This window comes from Rattus rattus, chromosome 4 (genome assembly GCF_011064425.1).
Source record: "Rattus rattus isolate New Zealand chromosome 4, Rrattus_CSIRO_v1, whole genome shotgun sequence".
NCBI lineage: Eukaryota > Metazoa > Chordata > Mammalia > Rodentia > Muridae > Rattus > Rattus rattus.
Genome location: NC_046157.1, coordinates 23,519,799 through 23,534,200, shown reverse-complemented (window position 1 = coordinate 23,534,200; position 14,402 = coordinate 23,519,799). Strand labels below are relative to the sequence as shown.

The 14,402-nt window shown below is 41.0% G+C and overlaps 1 protein-coding gene across 1 annotated transcript in view; it reads right to left on the bottom strand.

Annotated features, from left to right (window-relative positions):
- The window catches only part of Tmem39a (transmembrane protein 39A), a 29,293-nt gene that overhangs the window by 544 nt on the left and 14,347 nt on the right, over positions 1-14,402 (bottom strand). Inside the window, 4 exon segments of the mRNA XM_032900202.1 lie at positions 2,835-2,955; positions 4,747-4,934; positions 5,678-6,020; positions 9,673-9,827. Coding sequence (XP_032756093.1) covers positions 2,835-2,955; positions 4,747-4,934; positions 5,678-6,020; positions 9,673-9,827 — 807 coding nt within the window.

Here is a 14,402-nt window from a genome sequence, read left to right as displayed (position 1 = left end):
TTTCATAATTGTAAGCGCACATACCAACACCAAGTAAATCTGCACATTGCTCTAGAGATCTAGAATCTTTCTCCTTTTGCTCATAAACAAAAAAAATAAACTTTATTTCAATGCCTCTAAAATGCAAAAAATGATTATGTACAATAAGACCTTTCTAAATGGTATCAGAGATGTATTTTATCTAAGGCATTCCAAAGTATATTTATCACATGGAAATATTTTAGGCTTTGTAACACCAACCAAAAATTTAAAGCTACAATGTAGTAGTGACATAACTACTTTAAAATGTGTATTTAAAATATTATATATTTAAAATACCATAAAATATTTTAAAGTATATATATTTATTTATAAGTTGTTTATGAATTATAAAATAATTAAAAAATTATTCTTAGCTTAGGACCTAATATAAGACATAAAAAACAAGGCAAGTTTGGGGACATATCAATAGCTTGTTACGCAGCCTAAACCAGCTGGTGCTGACGGTCAGTTTGCCTTAGCCTTCTGAATGTAGGGATTATAGGTGTTATTGTATAGTGCAGCTACCTCACCAAGCTACAACAGTGTCATCATTTTCCCTTAAACCCTTTACCAAACTTTGATTACTTACTGAAATCCTCTACCCCATATACTTCTGCTGAGTCCTTTCTCATTTCCCTGAATATGAAGAAATCAGGCAAAGACATGGATGGCAAGAGGGAGCCTGGGAAATGAGCAGGCATTAGAGCCGGCCGGAAATGGGCTTATTTTCACCTAGCCTTCACCTAAGGGGTCAAATCCTAGCTTATTAATAAAAGGTACTTTGACTGCAGAAACAGACTGCATAGTAACCTGTAACCATCCAGTCCTAAACCCAAATGAACCCAGGTGCTACACAGTTACCAATTTGGACCGAATTTCTGTCTCAGGAGCTTAAATGTGAGACTGAGGCTAACCTGCCAGAGCTGCTGTCAAGGACACTGAGTTTCTTAGCAATCCTCCGGGGACAAAAACTTTAACTTGAATTTTATAAAGATACTCACAACACCATTGGCTCAGAATTACTGTTCTACAAAGATTAATAAAGCTATTTTAGATTCTAGAGCAAAGTGTAGTTAACTGTACTAGTAACCCAGAAACTGAGCAAGTCAAAAAGAAAGGTGGCTTTAAAGTGTCATAGCTACTGCTAATAGGCAGACTTTATTTATTAAGTTAAATTTATCGGGCTCTCTTGCAGCTAAAGGCTGGCCCGGAAACTCTTGATCCTCCTGCCTCTACTTCCCAAGTGCTAGGATTACTGATGTGAGCTGCCTTCCTAGGCAAATAGTCAGGTTTTAAATGAATTTGAATGTTCTCACTTCACAAAAATGTTCTAAATTCATGGGCTCCTCCAGGGATTCGGATTGAGATGTGTAGAAAAGGGACCTGATCACTGTTACAGAGAGGCCAGATAATGTACACACAGTAGTTACTAGGGCTTCTGAGAAGTAGTGATTTACCTATTTGGTAATGAAAAACCAACAATTAATTCACCTTTCTTATATGAATTTGGCTTGATTTTTTCCAGCTATCCAATACAAACAAGAAAACTGTAACAGCTTAAAGGGATAGCACTGACCAAAATAATTAATTCGCAATACCCTTGAGACTCCACTGGCTGAATTAAATGCCTGTGGGAAAATGAAATGCTATGGAGCTATGACGGGAGTCCCCTCCTCATCTTAAGGCAACCCCATGAGTAGATACTGTTTCCTTTTCAAGACGCTCTTCCTTCTTTCTTCCTATGCTCTCCCCATAGCAAGATATCTCCAGGCATCCTGCCCTTGATGGAGGTGAAAGGCCTCTCTCTCAGTAACCAGAAAATCCATGTCCTTTTACAAGGAATTGGGAGGGACAGGAAAACAGGAGATAGATTTTTTTTTTTAAATCTCCATTTTGTTATGGAATTTAAAGGTAATGCACTACACACCAGGTATTTTGACTAAAATGTACTCTGCATATACCTTTTCCCCACCCACAAGGGTGAGCCAGCTGCCCTTTCTTTAGAAGTCACACCCTTCAGATCCTAGAGCTGGAATATCTAGAAAACAGTTCATTAGACTATAACTCGAGGCATAAGGTCAAATGGGACAGAGCTGGGCTTAATGCCTACTGCTTTTTCGTATTTAAGTTTCAACTTTATTTCTTTCAAACTCACACAAACACTTAAAAACCATTATTCAGGAACTGGAGAGATGGCTCAGCGGTTAAGAGCACTGACTGCTCTTCCAGGGGTCCTGAGTTCAAATCCCAGTAACCACATGGTGCCTGGCAACCATCTGTAATGGGATCTGATGCCCTCTCTCCTCTGGTGTGTCTGAAGACAGCTATAGTGTACTCATATACATTTAATAAATACTAAAAAAATCCTGTACCAAGTAGTACTTTATACACAGATCTCGTTGGCTTGTTTTTGAGCAGGGCTGATACAGCCAAGACCTCCTTGAGCTCTTGATCCTCTTGCCTTCGCCTCCCAAGTATTAAGACTACAGTCATGAGCCCCCATGCCACACCCAGATACAATATAAGTGAAGGTCACTCCTAAACCAAACTATTAACAAATTAAGCTGTCAGTTGAAAAAGGAAGTCCTATAATTGCCTTCTTGTTTTAAGCAACAGTATATGAACTTCAAGCTGTCTTTCTAAAGACATTCCCAAGATCAAAGGCAATGTCACAGTAATAGTAATAATTACCTGTCATTATTAACTTCCTACTGTGCATCCATCACATACTGTGCTAGGTGCTTACTACATGCATACAGAATGGCCTCCTAACCCTTGTAGATTATGCTTGAAAATAAGCAAATGGTACTTGCATAAAAGCGGGCATGGGATCCATCAGAAGGCACTGCTACGTTGTAAGGTCCCATGGCTCTATATAAACATCTGCTGTGCCGCACCAACACCCCTTGAGGCCATATTGTGTTCTCTGACCAACTATGGGAAAAAGAAATGCACTGTTAGAATACTGAGAATTAGGGAAGACGGTGTTTTGAAAGGTCAGCTATAATTCTATGGAAAATCACATTAAGCTTTCAAGGCTTCATCTGCCTGAACTCTAGACATACATTCCACAGCCAAAGCCTTAGACGTTAGGAAGAATTTGTTATGATAACCTCACTGCTATACAGTACACAGCAACTACTGAGTATTACGCTTAACTCCGTGTTGAAGGACTTACAGGCTTGGAAGAACAAGCAGGCCAGAAAACACAGTATTAGAGGGTGACTTGTCGTCTGGATCCCAAGTGAGCAGTAAAAGGATACAAACAGGAAGCGAAAGCCAATGACAGCAAAAGCAAAAGAGAAAGGAATAGACTACCAAGTAGAAGACATCTGCTGCATGACTACACCCTGGAGGACCACTCTGCACAGACACACACAAGCACTAAAACACAGACTTCTCTCTTTACCACTTTCTTAGGTTATTTCTATAGAGGTTTCTCTAAGGAAAAGAAATTAGGGAAGAAAAAGTTTCTTTCTTTCTAGCATCAATGTAATGGAATTGCAGAAGAATGGAAATCATCAAATTAAACCTTTTTTTTTTTTTTCACTTAAGTCTAAGTTAATTCATCACTTCCTGGTTTTGGAAAGGTTAGTTTCCTAGGATAAGAACCGGGACAGCAGTTTAGATATGTTAAAAATAACCATTATTCTAGTACCCTGCAGCTCTCCCAGTTTAGAACATGTTCCACAGGCCTTGCTCACACTTACCAGCATTAAGGTGATGATACACCTCATGGCCACGTGCCACCAGTAGCCTGAAGATGTACAGTACTAGGACTGTGGGTTGTACTTTCAATTGTTATTGAAATCTGTCCTTTGCCCACATTCAGGTTTCTTTTCAGCCTGGCCCAATCTCTTTCAGTTCCTGGGCTTGAAGGCCTGTGCTAATCTGTATCAGACATCAAGGCAGATAATTGAAGGGAGAACTCTGAGGGGAGAGGGGAGGGGAAGGTCACCTCAATCTGTCGCATTTAATGAGGGGAAACTGGTGGATGAAACTGTGAGATATTTAATTATAAAAGAGAGGAAGGTGAAGAGGGTCCATATTTGAAGATGCTCCAAAACTGAGGGACAGTCATGACAGGAGGCCCACACTGACAGGATGAAGGCAGCATTTGGAAGCTAGCTAGGCATTTTGAATCAGAGGCCATACGAAGAAATGATTAATAAGAGTTCGCAATAAAAGCCAGGGACAATTTTATTTAAGAATAGGAAAAACAAGGAAACAGTACAGAGATTAGGAAGAAAATGACTATACCTGATCTGATTAATTAAAAAGGATTAAAGCAAATTCCAGCTGTTTCAATGTGGGGTGATGAGGTAGCAACTACTGAGCTGTGGCAATGAAGATGCGAAGACAAACCTTAAGTCTTACACAACAGTTTAAAATATATTGTATGTACATGTATGTATACACACACAGACGCACACGCATATATACCCAAATCTGTCTGGGTTTGGGTAAAGGGTGAGAACTGAGGAGAACTCCCGACCAAGTACAAGGCCCTCCAGAGAACTGGGCAGCTGAAGTGTTGACCCACTGGAGGAGCAGTCTATGGCGGTGGTGGAAATGAGTTAGCGCCTGCATTCTTGTTAGTACTATGACAAGCAACCATGTAAACAGAGACCAAGTGACGAGAGAGAGCACGAGCAAGCGAGAGAATGGCACACAGAGCACACAAACATGACGGCATCATGAAGAAGTGCTCCGCGGTCTACTTACATGTGCTGTGGAGCATTGCTGTAGAACCCATGTTCCAACTTCTGCCACTTGCCCAGGTGAGCCGCTGATTTGTGTAGCAAGTCACAGTATTTGGATGGTAGCAGCTGCGTGGTGAGCATGACAAAAGCATTGATCCACACCATAATGAGGTGCTCACATGACCAGCGCATGTCGTAATACTGGGTACTCTGGAAGAGATCATACGAGAAACGATCCATGCACTGGTGATGAACAGAGGCAGGGAAGGGTGTGGGCATACGCCCTGCAGACAAATGCCACACTGAGTCAACATGCACTGTTGTCCTGCTGTCCGTGCAGAAACTTCAGGAGCAGAGTCCTCCAAAACCAACCTGACTTTCTGGCTGCACGAGTTAGGGCTGGGAGGGAGAGTAATTGTGTTTAAGTGTGTCCTTCTAGAAGAACTGAGTGCTTCTGAAATCCAGCTGCAGAAGTGCTTCTGAATGGGTGAAAGGGGGACCCTAAAATGGCCCCATGTGATATCCAGACCACTTATCTCTTCTTTTGAAATAAATTAGGTTTAGTTGGATGGTTAGGTTAAATTCAAGGAAACTTTTGAAAACCTGTTAATAACCACAGCAGTCTAAATTTCATTGAAATTTTGGTTCTCTTAAGCTGCTACGTAATCATTCTATGTTAAGTTCAATCTTTACTCTTCCCAGAAACTTAAAAAAACATTTTGGGGGGGAAAAAAAGGAAGGAAGAAAGAAAGGAGGGGCTACCACGGGGTGCATCACATATACGGAAATACCTCTCCGCCAACCAGGAGCGGTATTAGTGCACTCCAGATGCAGCCGAACTCCACCATCCAGGCTGCCAAAGGGGAGACAGAGAAAAGGGGAATTAAACAAGAAATACCCAGTTTATGTAACTGACACAAATCCAGGGAGAACAGAGCAGGATACCTGCTTACCTTCACAAAACACAGCGGGAGAAATGCTACGTAGTAGGCACTGAAGAGGGAGTTGAAGAGAACGTCCTTGATTCTGTGGTTGAAATCTGCCTTCAGACATTCCACCTCATTGCGAATGAGGTCAGGAGACAGGGGGCAGCTGTGGGTGGGGATGGGCGTGCTGTTATTAAACTGCTCTTTTAGAGACTCCAGCAGTAAGGACAGGAAATCTTTGGATCTGGTCAAACTGCCCACATTTGAGGCTGCATCCTCTACTGCCTGGTGCTGAACCACATAGTCTGTGAGAAGAAGATGGGCTCTGCTATCTTGATGGAAACAGTAGAGAGGTACATAAACACCAAACCTGTAACACAAAGTGATTATGAAAATGAGACCAATCTCCATCTTGGCAGATCATGTGACCACAGCATGGTCTACCCAAGGCAATGTAACCCTCGGGGCTTTGTGTTCTACAGATGCAGTATATACACATTGTAGGGTAGGACAGTACATAAAAGCCCCAGTGACAACAAACAAACATGTAGAAACAATCATTTTTATCAAGTGCAGTTTTTTCCAGAATGCAAATTTTATACATGGTCACTACCGGCGGTTATTCAAAGAACTGAAATAAAGCTCACAGATACCCAAGGGCCCATGATTACTGTTCAGGCTTCTCTCTGAGGTTCAGAAGGATGACTTTAGTTACTAAGAAATACAACGAGAGCCTGGTTCTCTCATGCTGCTTCCCGTGATGCACATGACTTTAATTACATACTCTAAATTATGTATAAGATGATAAATAGTCACTGCAAGACAGTCTGACTTACTGCTCTTTCATCAACCCCAGACCAGTCCAGGACAGACCAGTCTTCCCAGTCTTTGCTGGGAATAGATCTGAAAAGAAACTATCTAAATCTGATTGCTGCTACAGGGAAAAGAGAGCCACCCACTCACTCTTCATAGAGGGAAGTCTAGGCAGCTAGCTGCTGGCACACTCGTGCCAGGGTTACTAGGTGCATGGTACATGCAAGTGAAGGAGCTGGACTGCCAAGAACTTTACTCGGGGGACGTAGTACATAACAAAACCCAGCAGCACCCCATGATAGTCCACGTAACTGCCTGCCTCATTCATGTCCTTGTTATGTTCTCCATAGATTTTACTTGTGTGCTTGATAGATTTGTTATCTGAGGACAGTATTTGTGTCCTGGATTACCAATTTAAACTCTATAATGCAATTTAAGTCCACTTAATTCACTGATGTGTCCTTGGTGCCTGAAATAGTAGATGAACAGAGCAGTCACTTACTCAGTAACTACTTGAGAAATCAATGGAAAAGTCCTAGAAGTACAATAAATATCTACACACAATACTCTGCTAAAGAACTGAATTTTTAGAGAATTCTAACAATTTCTCTTTTGATCCTAGGGCTAAACTCAGAGTCCTTATACATGCTAAGTAATCTACCCTGGGCTGTACACACCTCCCGCCATGAGCATCTTAGACTCATTCTAACTACTCTCACGTCTTCATTAGGTAACTGCCACAACATGAATTAGATATTGGGGGTGGGGGTGTGGTCACTTCATGGATATCAATTCAGGTACAAAAAATACCAGTAAAAAATGATATATTTCATTTTATAACAAAACTAACAATAACGCTTGTTCCTAATTTTCTATGAAGGGAAAAAAATGAACTCTTTACTAATTGAGAGAATGGCTTATGGTAGCTTCAGGATCCACTGTGCATATCCTTGAGAGGGTGGAATTCGGGTGGCATAAAAAGGCACAAGCTTCAGGTAGAAAAATCACTGTGTACTTGAAACCATCAAACAGTTATACTGCCAAGAGTCTGAGACCAACCTTGGCTACATGGTACATTCCTGACTACACAGTGAGACCCTGTCTCAAAAACAAATTAAAAATCTCTCTATTCAAAACTGTGTTGTCGGGGTTGGGGATTTAGCTCAGTGGTAGAGCGCTTGCCTAGCAAGCACAAGGCTCTGGGTTCGGTCCCCAGCTCCGAAAAAAAAAAAGAAAAAAAGAAAAAAAACTGTGTTGTCTACAAGTTTTATGAAGTTCAATGTTGCTGAAACATGTGTGTGTGTGGGGGGGTGCCTTTAATCCCATCACTTGGAAGGCAGAGTCAGGTGGAGGATAGCCTGGTCTACAGAGTGAGTTCCAGGATAGCGAAGACTACAAGAGAAACCCTGTCTTTTACACAAACAACAAGAAGTCTGTTGAAACACAAGCTGACATCTAGAAGTGACTGAGAGGCTCAGTGGAGAGGAGAGTGGGATGGGGACCCCACTTCATTGACCTTCCTTGGCCTCTTACACTTCCTCTGTGGCTGCACAGCTCATCCTGTGGGTGAGTGATGCGCCCCATCCTCATGCTGAGCTCAACCTGAGGCATTTTTGTTTGGGACAATTAAGATGTCAGCCAACACGGTAAACAGAAAGCTAAAATGAGCGTGTACAAAGACACCTTTAATATTCTGCCAAATTCCTGTGAATATAACCAGGCTAGCCAGCTAGAGAATGAGACATGGGGAAGAGAGGTTACATGTATGTTCTAGTAGCCGGTTAATCCCAAGTTTGTGGCTGAAGCCAAGCAGTTAAAACAGGAGAGCCTCCTGGTTGCCAGGTAACCTCAGTACACATGCAATAAATGTAGGCTGAGTAGGACAGCATGTGTGAATGACCGACTTAGGGTAAGATGAGAAGAAGCAGAAGAAAACATCAGACCATTGAGTGCTGTGTACAAAGAGTCATTAAACATTATTCCCCTATTCTTAAAAGTGTTTCTTTGTGTAACTGCCCTGGCTATCCTAGAACTTGCTTTATAGACCAAATTGGCTTCAAACTCAGAGAGCCTGCCTTTGCCTCCTAAATGCAGAGATTAAATGCATGTGCCACCATGCCCAGCCACTAAAGCATTTTAAAGGATGTATTTCATGTATATATGTATTTGCCTGTGTATACATATGCTCACCACAGTGCCCATGGAGGTCAGAAGAGGGGTCAGACTGCCTGAAACTAGAATCATAGATGGCTGTGAATGACCAGGTAGGCTCTAGGAACTGACCTAGTCCCTCTTAAAACTGCTGAGCCATCTCTCCAGCCCTCAAGGAAGCATTTTATCTAAGGGAACAACAACACAATTAAAATTTTCAAATTATGGTCTCAAACTATATAGACCAGGATGACCAACCTTAACTGATCCTCCTGCCTCCACCTTTCAAATGCTGGGGTTACAGGCATTACCACACAACCCAGCTAAAGTTCTCATTTTGAAAATCATTCTAGCTATCTACAATGGAATGGAATGAAGAAAGCAGGCAAGACATGGATAAGAGCCATAGTTGTTAGACTTGGACTAACTACACTACTGAAACCTTTAAGGTGAAAATGGGGGAGGGTTTAAAAAAAATACTTAATAAAAGGCAGATTATACAAATTCCAAGACATAAAAACAAATATATAAACCTAAGATTTGTTTAATTATGTAGTTTATTACTATTTTGTGGCCTTTTTTTTTTTTGGTGGGTAGTAGGGTGTGAAGCAATGTGTTATCAGGTAGCCCTGGCTCATCTTGAACTCAAGAGATCCACCAGCATTTGTCTTCCAAGTACTGAGATTAAAGCTGTGAGCTACCATGGTTGGCAATAAGCTTCTCAATGTACTTAAATTAAAAAGTCTGCTAGCCATCCTGATGACTGCATTCCTCCTTAGAGACCTTTACTAGATGAGCAGAGCTAACTGAAATATTCTCCACTGGGCAGGCAGCCACGCATCTCAGTTTCCCCCAAATGCCCTTGGTTTATACCTTCTTCTCCAACTACGTTACTTTAGAAAACAAATTATTACATAGTGGGCATACCTACTGGCTTTCCAATTTTCTAAATTCTTACTTTATACATGAAGAATCTCATTTCCCCTCCATTATATGATTTGCATAACTCAAATAGCTTCAAAAGATCTGTTAATACGATGTAACACTGAAACACTCACGGATAGCCAAGGAAGAGGAGATTGAGGACTGAATGGCTTCGGAAGAGATTGACCAAGGTCCAACAAAGCACCCATCCACACAGAGTAAGGAGCACCAAGCGGGCCAGTATCAGGGCTGTGTAGTGAACCATAGATGCTGCACCTGCTTTAGTAGCCTGAAAGCGTAGAAACACCAAAAGAAACATTTACACATTATTTACACATTTACACTTTTATATGCATCTACTCAAAAGCAATGTGCCTTACACTTAAGACTCAGATACAGTGAAAGCTAAATTGTCCCTTAAAACAATAAAAAAAATGTGCCCTATCCACACCTACCTAACAGTTGAGAATTCAGACTTCTCATTTCCTTCTTTCACTCCATACCCTCATGCAAACCTTCTGTAAGCTTGTATAATTATCACTTGTTTATACCTGGGCTTCTTAAATCTTAACCCAAGAACCAGTCAGTAGAGGGCCTCCAGACTGTTTATTAAACATACCAATTCCAAACAACTTCCATTCCAGAAACAGGCAACAGGATTCTGAATCAAGGAATCTGTATTTCAACAACTTTCCAAATGATGTTTTTATGTACATGACGATAGAAAGGTGCTGAGCTGGTGGCAAGGCCTGTAATCACAGCTATCTAGGAGGCTAAAGCAGGAAGGTCACGAGTGTGGAAGCTTCCTGGGCTATAGAAAAGCCAGCTTGGCCAGCTTAGATGAGGATTTATAGTCAGCACCCAGTATCATAAGAAAGAACAGAAGATGGAGAGGCACTGACTATTCTTTCTTTATCTCCTACCAGACAGCGAGGGCCTCAATATCTCTCTTTTAAATCGTCTTCTGAACTTTTTGCTGGATGAATATTTAATAAATTACTAAAGATGCATAAAATAATCACATTTTTCATAGATTAAAGTTTCCTTTTAAACTTCTGCACACATGGAAACAATGACTTATCACATTTAATTCTTTTTTATCACAGCTGCTCAAATATGTCTCTTTAATCCCAAATACTTAAAACTAACTACCTATAGTAAGAAAACAGTTTTGGCAAAAGCTGAAGCTTCAAATGTCATGGTTTTCTAAAATGAACTAGAAAGGATATCAGGAGTAAAGTGCAGGGAACTTAGCAGGCCCCGCTCATGACTAGGTAGCCGTCTTTCTGCTGTTGTTTTTCATGTTCATATTTTCTGCTGCAGATAGGGCCTTGTTATGTAGCCCAAGCTGATCTCAAACTCCTAATCCTCATGTCTTAGCCTCCTCTGTGGTACCAACTCAAAACAGTAGTCTTAGGACCCAGAAAAGGAGTAAAATGATCTGCAGTCACCAACGCACATGAGAGAATAGCAGTTCAAGTCTTGCTTTTACATCCATGCCTTAGTTTACAGATCGTAGTACTTAGCATACATAACGTATAATAAGTACTACACACTACACTAATGCTCAATAAAACATTTCAGCAGAGTGGTTGGAAGAAATTAAGGGAGAGGTGGATGCAAGATGTGTGTGTGTGTGTGTGTGTGTGTGTGTGTGTGTGTGTGTGTGTGTGTTATACAAGATATTTATCACATGACTTCATCCCAGTTACTTAGAAAATGGAGGCAGAATTGCTTGAGGATTGGAGATTGAGATCAGTCTGAGCAACACAACCTCATCTCAAAAGGAGAAAGCATTAAATGAGCTTTAAAACTCCTCTTGTTTAGTGACATCATAGCTGTCAGAATGTCATAGTTCCTAGTATGTTTCTGATGCTGACTTCAACATACTATACTTCCAGTTGTATAAAAAGTACAGTATAATTACATACAACAGTGTTTGATAAAAATTATTGGAACTAGATTATGTATCATACTTTATCATTATTGTAATGTACTCCTTATAAGTTTATTCTTGTAGAACAGTACATAGTACAATTCTGGCAGCATCACCAGAGACCATGTGGGGTGACTGACAGCCATCATCCAAGTTTCTCTAAATAATCTATGCAGCGTTCACACAATGAGAAAACCTCCCAGCAATGCGTTTCTCAGATCTTTGCTAAGATATACATGATAGCATCTGTACATATGCTTACACACACACTGCTGGTAAACAGTATATGCAGCTAAAATGAAGAGTAGCATTAAGTGAATGCCAGGCCTCTACTTAAGCCTCAAACTGTGGGAAAGGATCAAGGTGTTCTAAGCTATAGTAGGAAAAATGGCTCCATTTCACACCTGATTACCTGCTCTACACCAATGGACCTCACGTGTCAAATCCTGGGGAAGGTATTTAAGCCACTGAAGCTTAAATTCTCCTGCCTCCATTCTCAACTTAAAATCAGAAACTTAAAAGGCAATTGGTGGGCTGGAGAGATGGCAGTTATAAGCACTGACTGCTCTTCCAGAGGTCATGAGTTCAATTCCCAGCAACCAAACGGCGGTTCCCAACCATCTGTAATGGGATCCAATGCCCTCCTTCTGGTGTCTCTGAAGACAGCAACAGTGTACTCACATATATAAAATCAATTTTTAAAAAAGGGTAATCTGGTATCATGGCACATACTTATACTCCCAACACAGAGGAACTGAGAAAGGAAAATCCTGAGTTGAAGCCAGCCTGGGCTACAAAGCGACACTCTGTTTCAAAAACTAAAATAAAAGACCGTTTCTAGGCACTGGTACTAAAACACGATTTGTAATACTCAGTGACTTTGCCTTATTCCAGAACCTTGATTCTCAACTACCGTGACATTCATGACAGAGCCCATGCGAGGTCTGGAACCAAGGAAATCATGACAAAACAGTCAGTCAAGAAATGCAAAGGTTAAACTTAAACAATTGTTTGGACTATGGTGAGTGCTACAGGAAACACTTAAGCAGCTACCGGGAGCACATGTAACAGGAGTCTAAGCAAGGGAAGAAAGGCTTCCTGTAGGCACACTCAGGGCTGGTGAACAGACCTCTGATCCCACAGACTGAGTGCAAAGCCAACGTCTCCCTAGACTCAGAATGAGTTCAAGGCCAGCCTAGGCAATTTAGTGAGCCCCTGTCTCAAAACAGGAAGTAAAAATTAGGCTGAGGCTATAGTTTAGTGGGAGATCTCTGGATTTCTTGCCAAGCATGTACAGAAGTCCTGTGTCCAATCCCAGTATCCCTGCCTGCACCCTTTTAAAGTTGTATTTTTATTTAAGCTGAGATCCAAGGATATAATAAGCTCTGGCCAAGGAAAGGGTAGAAAATTATTCATAACCTAGGTTAAGTGAAAAATATACAGACGTTCTCAAGCACATGAAAAATACATAAATACACACACATACACATGCACACCAAACTTTTATGTGCATATAAAGATTAAAAGAAACTGTACAAAAAATTTATTCTTCATAATGGGACTGTAATTTTTAATTTTCTGCTTTGTTTTTTTAGTTTTCTCCAATGAAATATCCTATTTTCCTGCTTAGAGCAATGTTTAAAGAAAGCTGGTTCCAACTGGTGAAAGTTGAGTTCTGTTTAGTCTTGTGGAGCAAACAAAGCAGCAGTCTGGCCTGGAGGTGAAGCAAGCAGAGTCTACAGGGAGAGCTAGTCCCTGCTACCCAGGGAAAGCTAGTCCCCGCTGAGCAGTATTGAGCTTTCTGAGTTAATTACCTCCAGCCTGTCCTTAAAAATGACTGGTCTTTCTCAGGTAGGGATCCTTTCTGTGGCATAAGAAAACAAAAGAAGGCAGACATATTTTAATGGAAGACAGAAAAGATGTTGTATGATGAGCTTTATCCATCTAATTTAGATATTTTAGGAATTATGATACAGCTCTAACTTTAACTTCTGACTAGGTAGTAGCCACAGTGCTCAGATACGAAAGATCAATAAAATACAGGGTTTGTGGTGAAGTGTCAGTATTGTCCCAGCCACCACCAGATGCCGGGCATTAGTCTGTGGATCTTCCCAGAGACAAGTTATCCAAGTTAGCAAACAGACTCTTCCTTCTCCTTGTCTTCTTCTAACATCACTGTCTTTAGGCCAGACAGGAGGGTCCAAGCTTGTAACTCAGGACTCGGGAGGCTGAGACAGGCAGACTGTGCCATGAGTTCAAGACAGACCTGGGTCACACAGTTAATTAAGTACCAGGCCAGCCACCATTATACATTAAGACCTTTCTGTCAAACAAACCAAGTAAACAAACAACAAACCTACTCTTCTTAAAAGCCCCATGCTTCTGCACTTACTTGAAGGTCAACATGTCAACACCCTGTCACCTTTCAATGGCTGTATACTGTTCCATTCAGTGGATATACTGTAATGACTCTACACTCCCTTCCTGGACAGTGAAGTACAGATTTCAGTCTTGGATTAAAAGTCTGTTTAAACTCAGCATCTCTTTTTCAGTAAGAATTGTAGACTGCTTTGAAAAACAGTCAATGCCTTCTAACATGGTACAAAAGCTGCTTGATCATTATTAATTACATCATCAATGAAGGCATTAAGTGCTTCAAACTTTAGTCTCTGTAACAAGGTGGAAATCCCAGTCACTAAGGGTTTACATGAAGTCAGGATTGAACCAGTTGACATGCATAGGTATTTTTCTTAAAAAAACAAAAAAACACCCAAGATCTCACATAGCCTAGGCTGACCTCAAACTCATGGTTTACCCAAGAATAGCCTTCTTCCAGATCTTCCTTGCCTCTGCCTCCTGAGAACTGGGATCATAGGCCTGCACTGCCACAACCAACTTAACAAGTACCATTTCTAACTGAAGGACTAA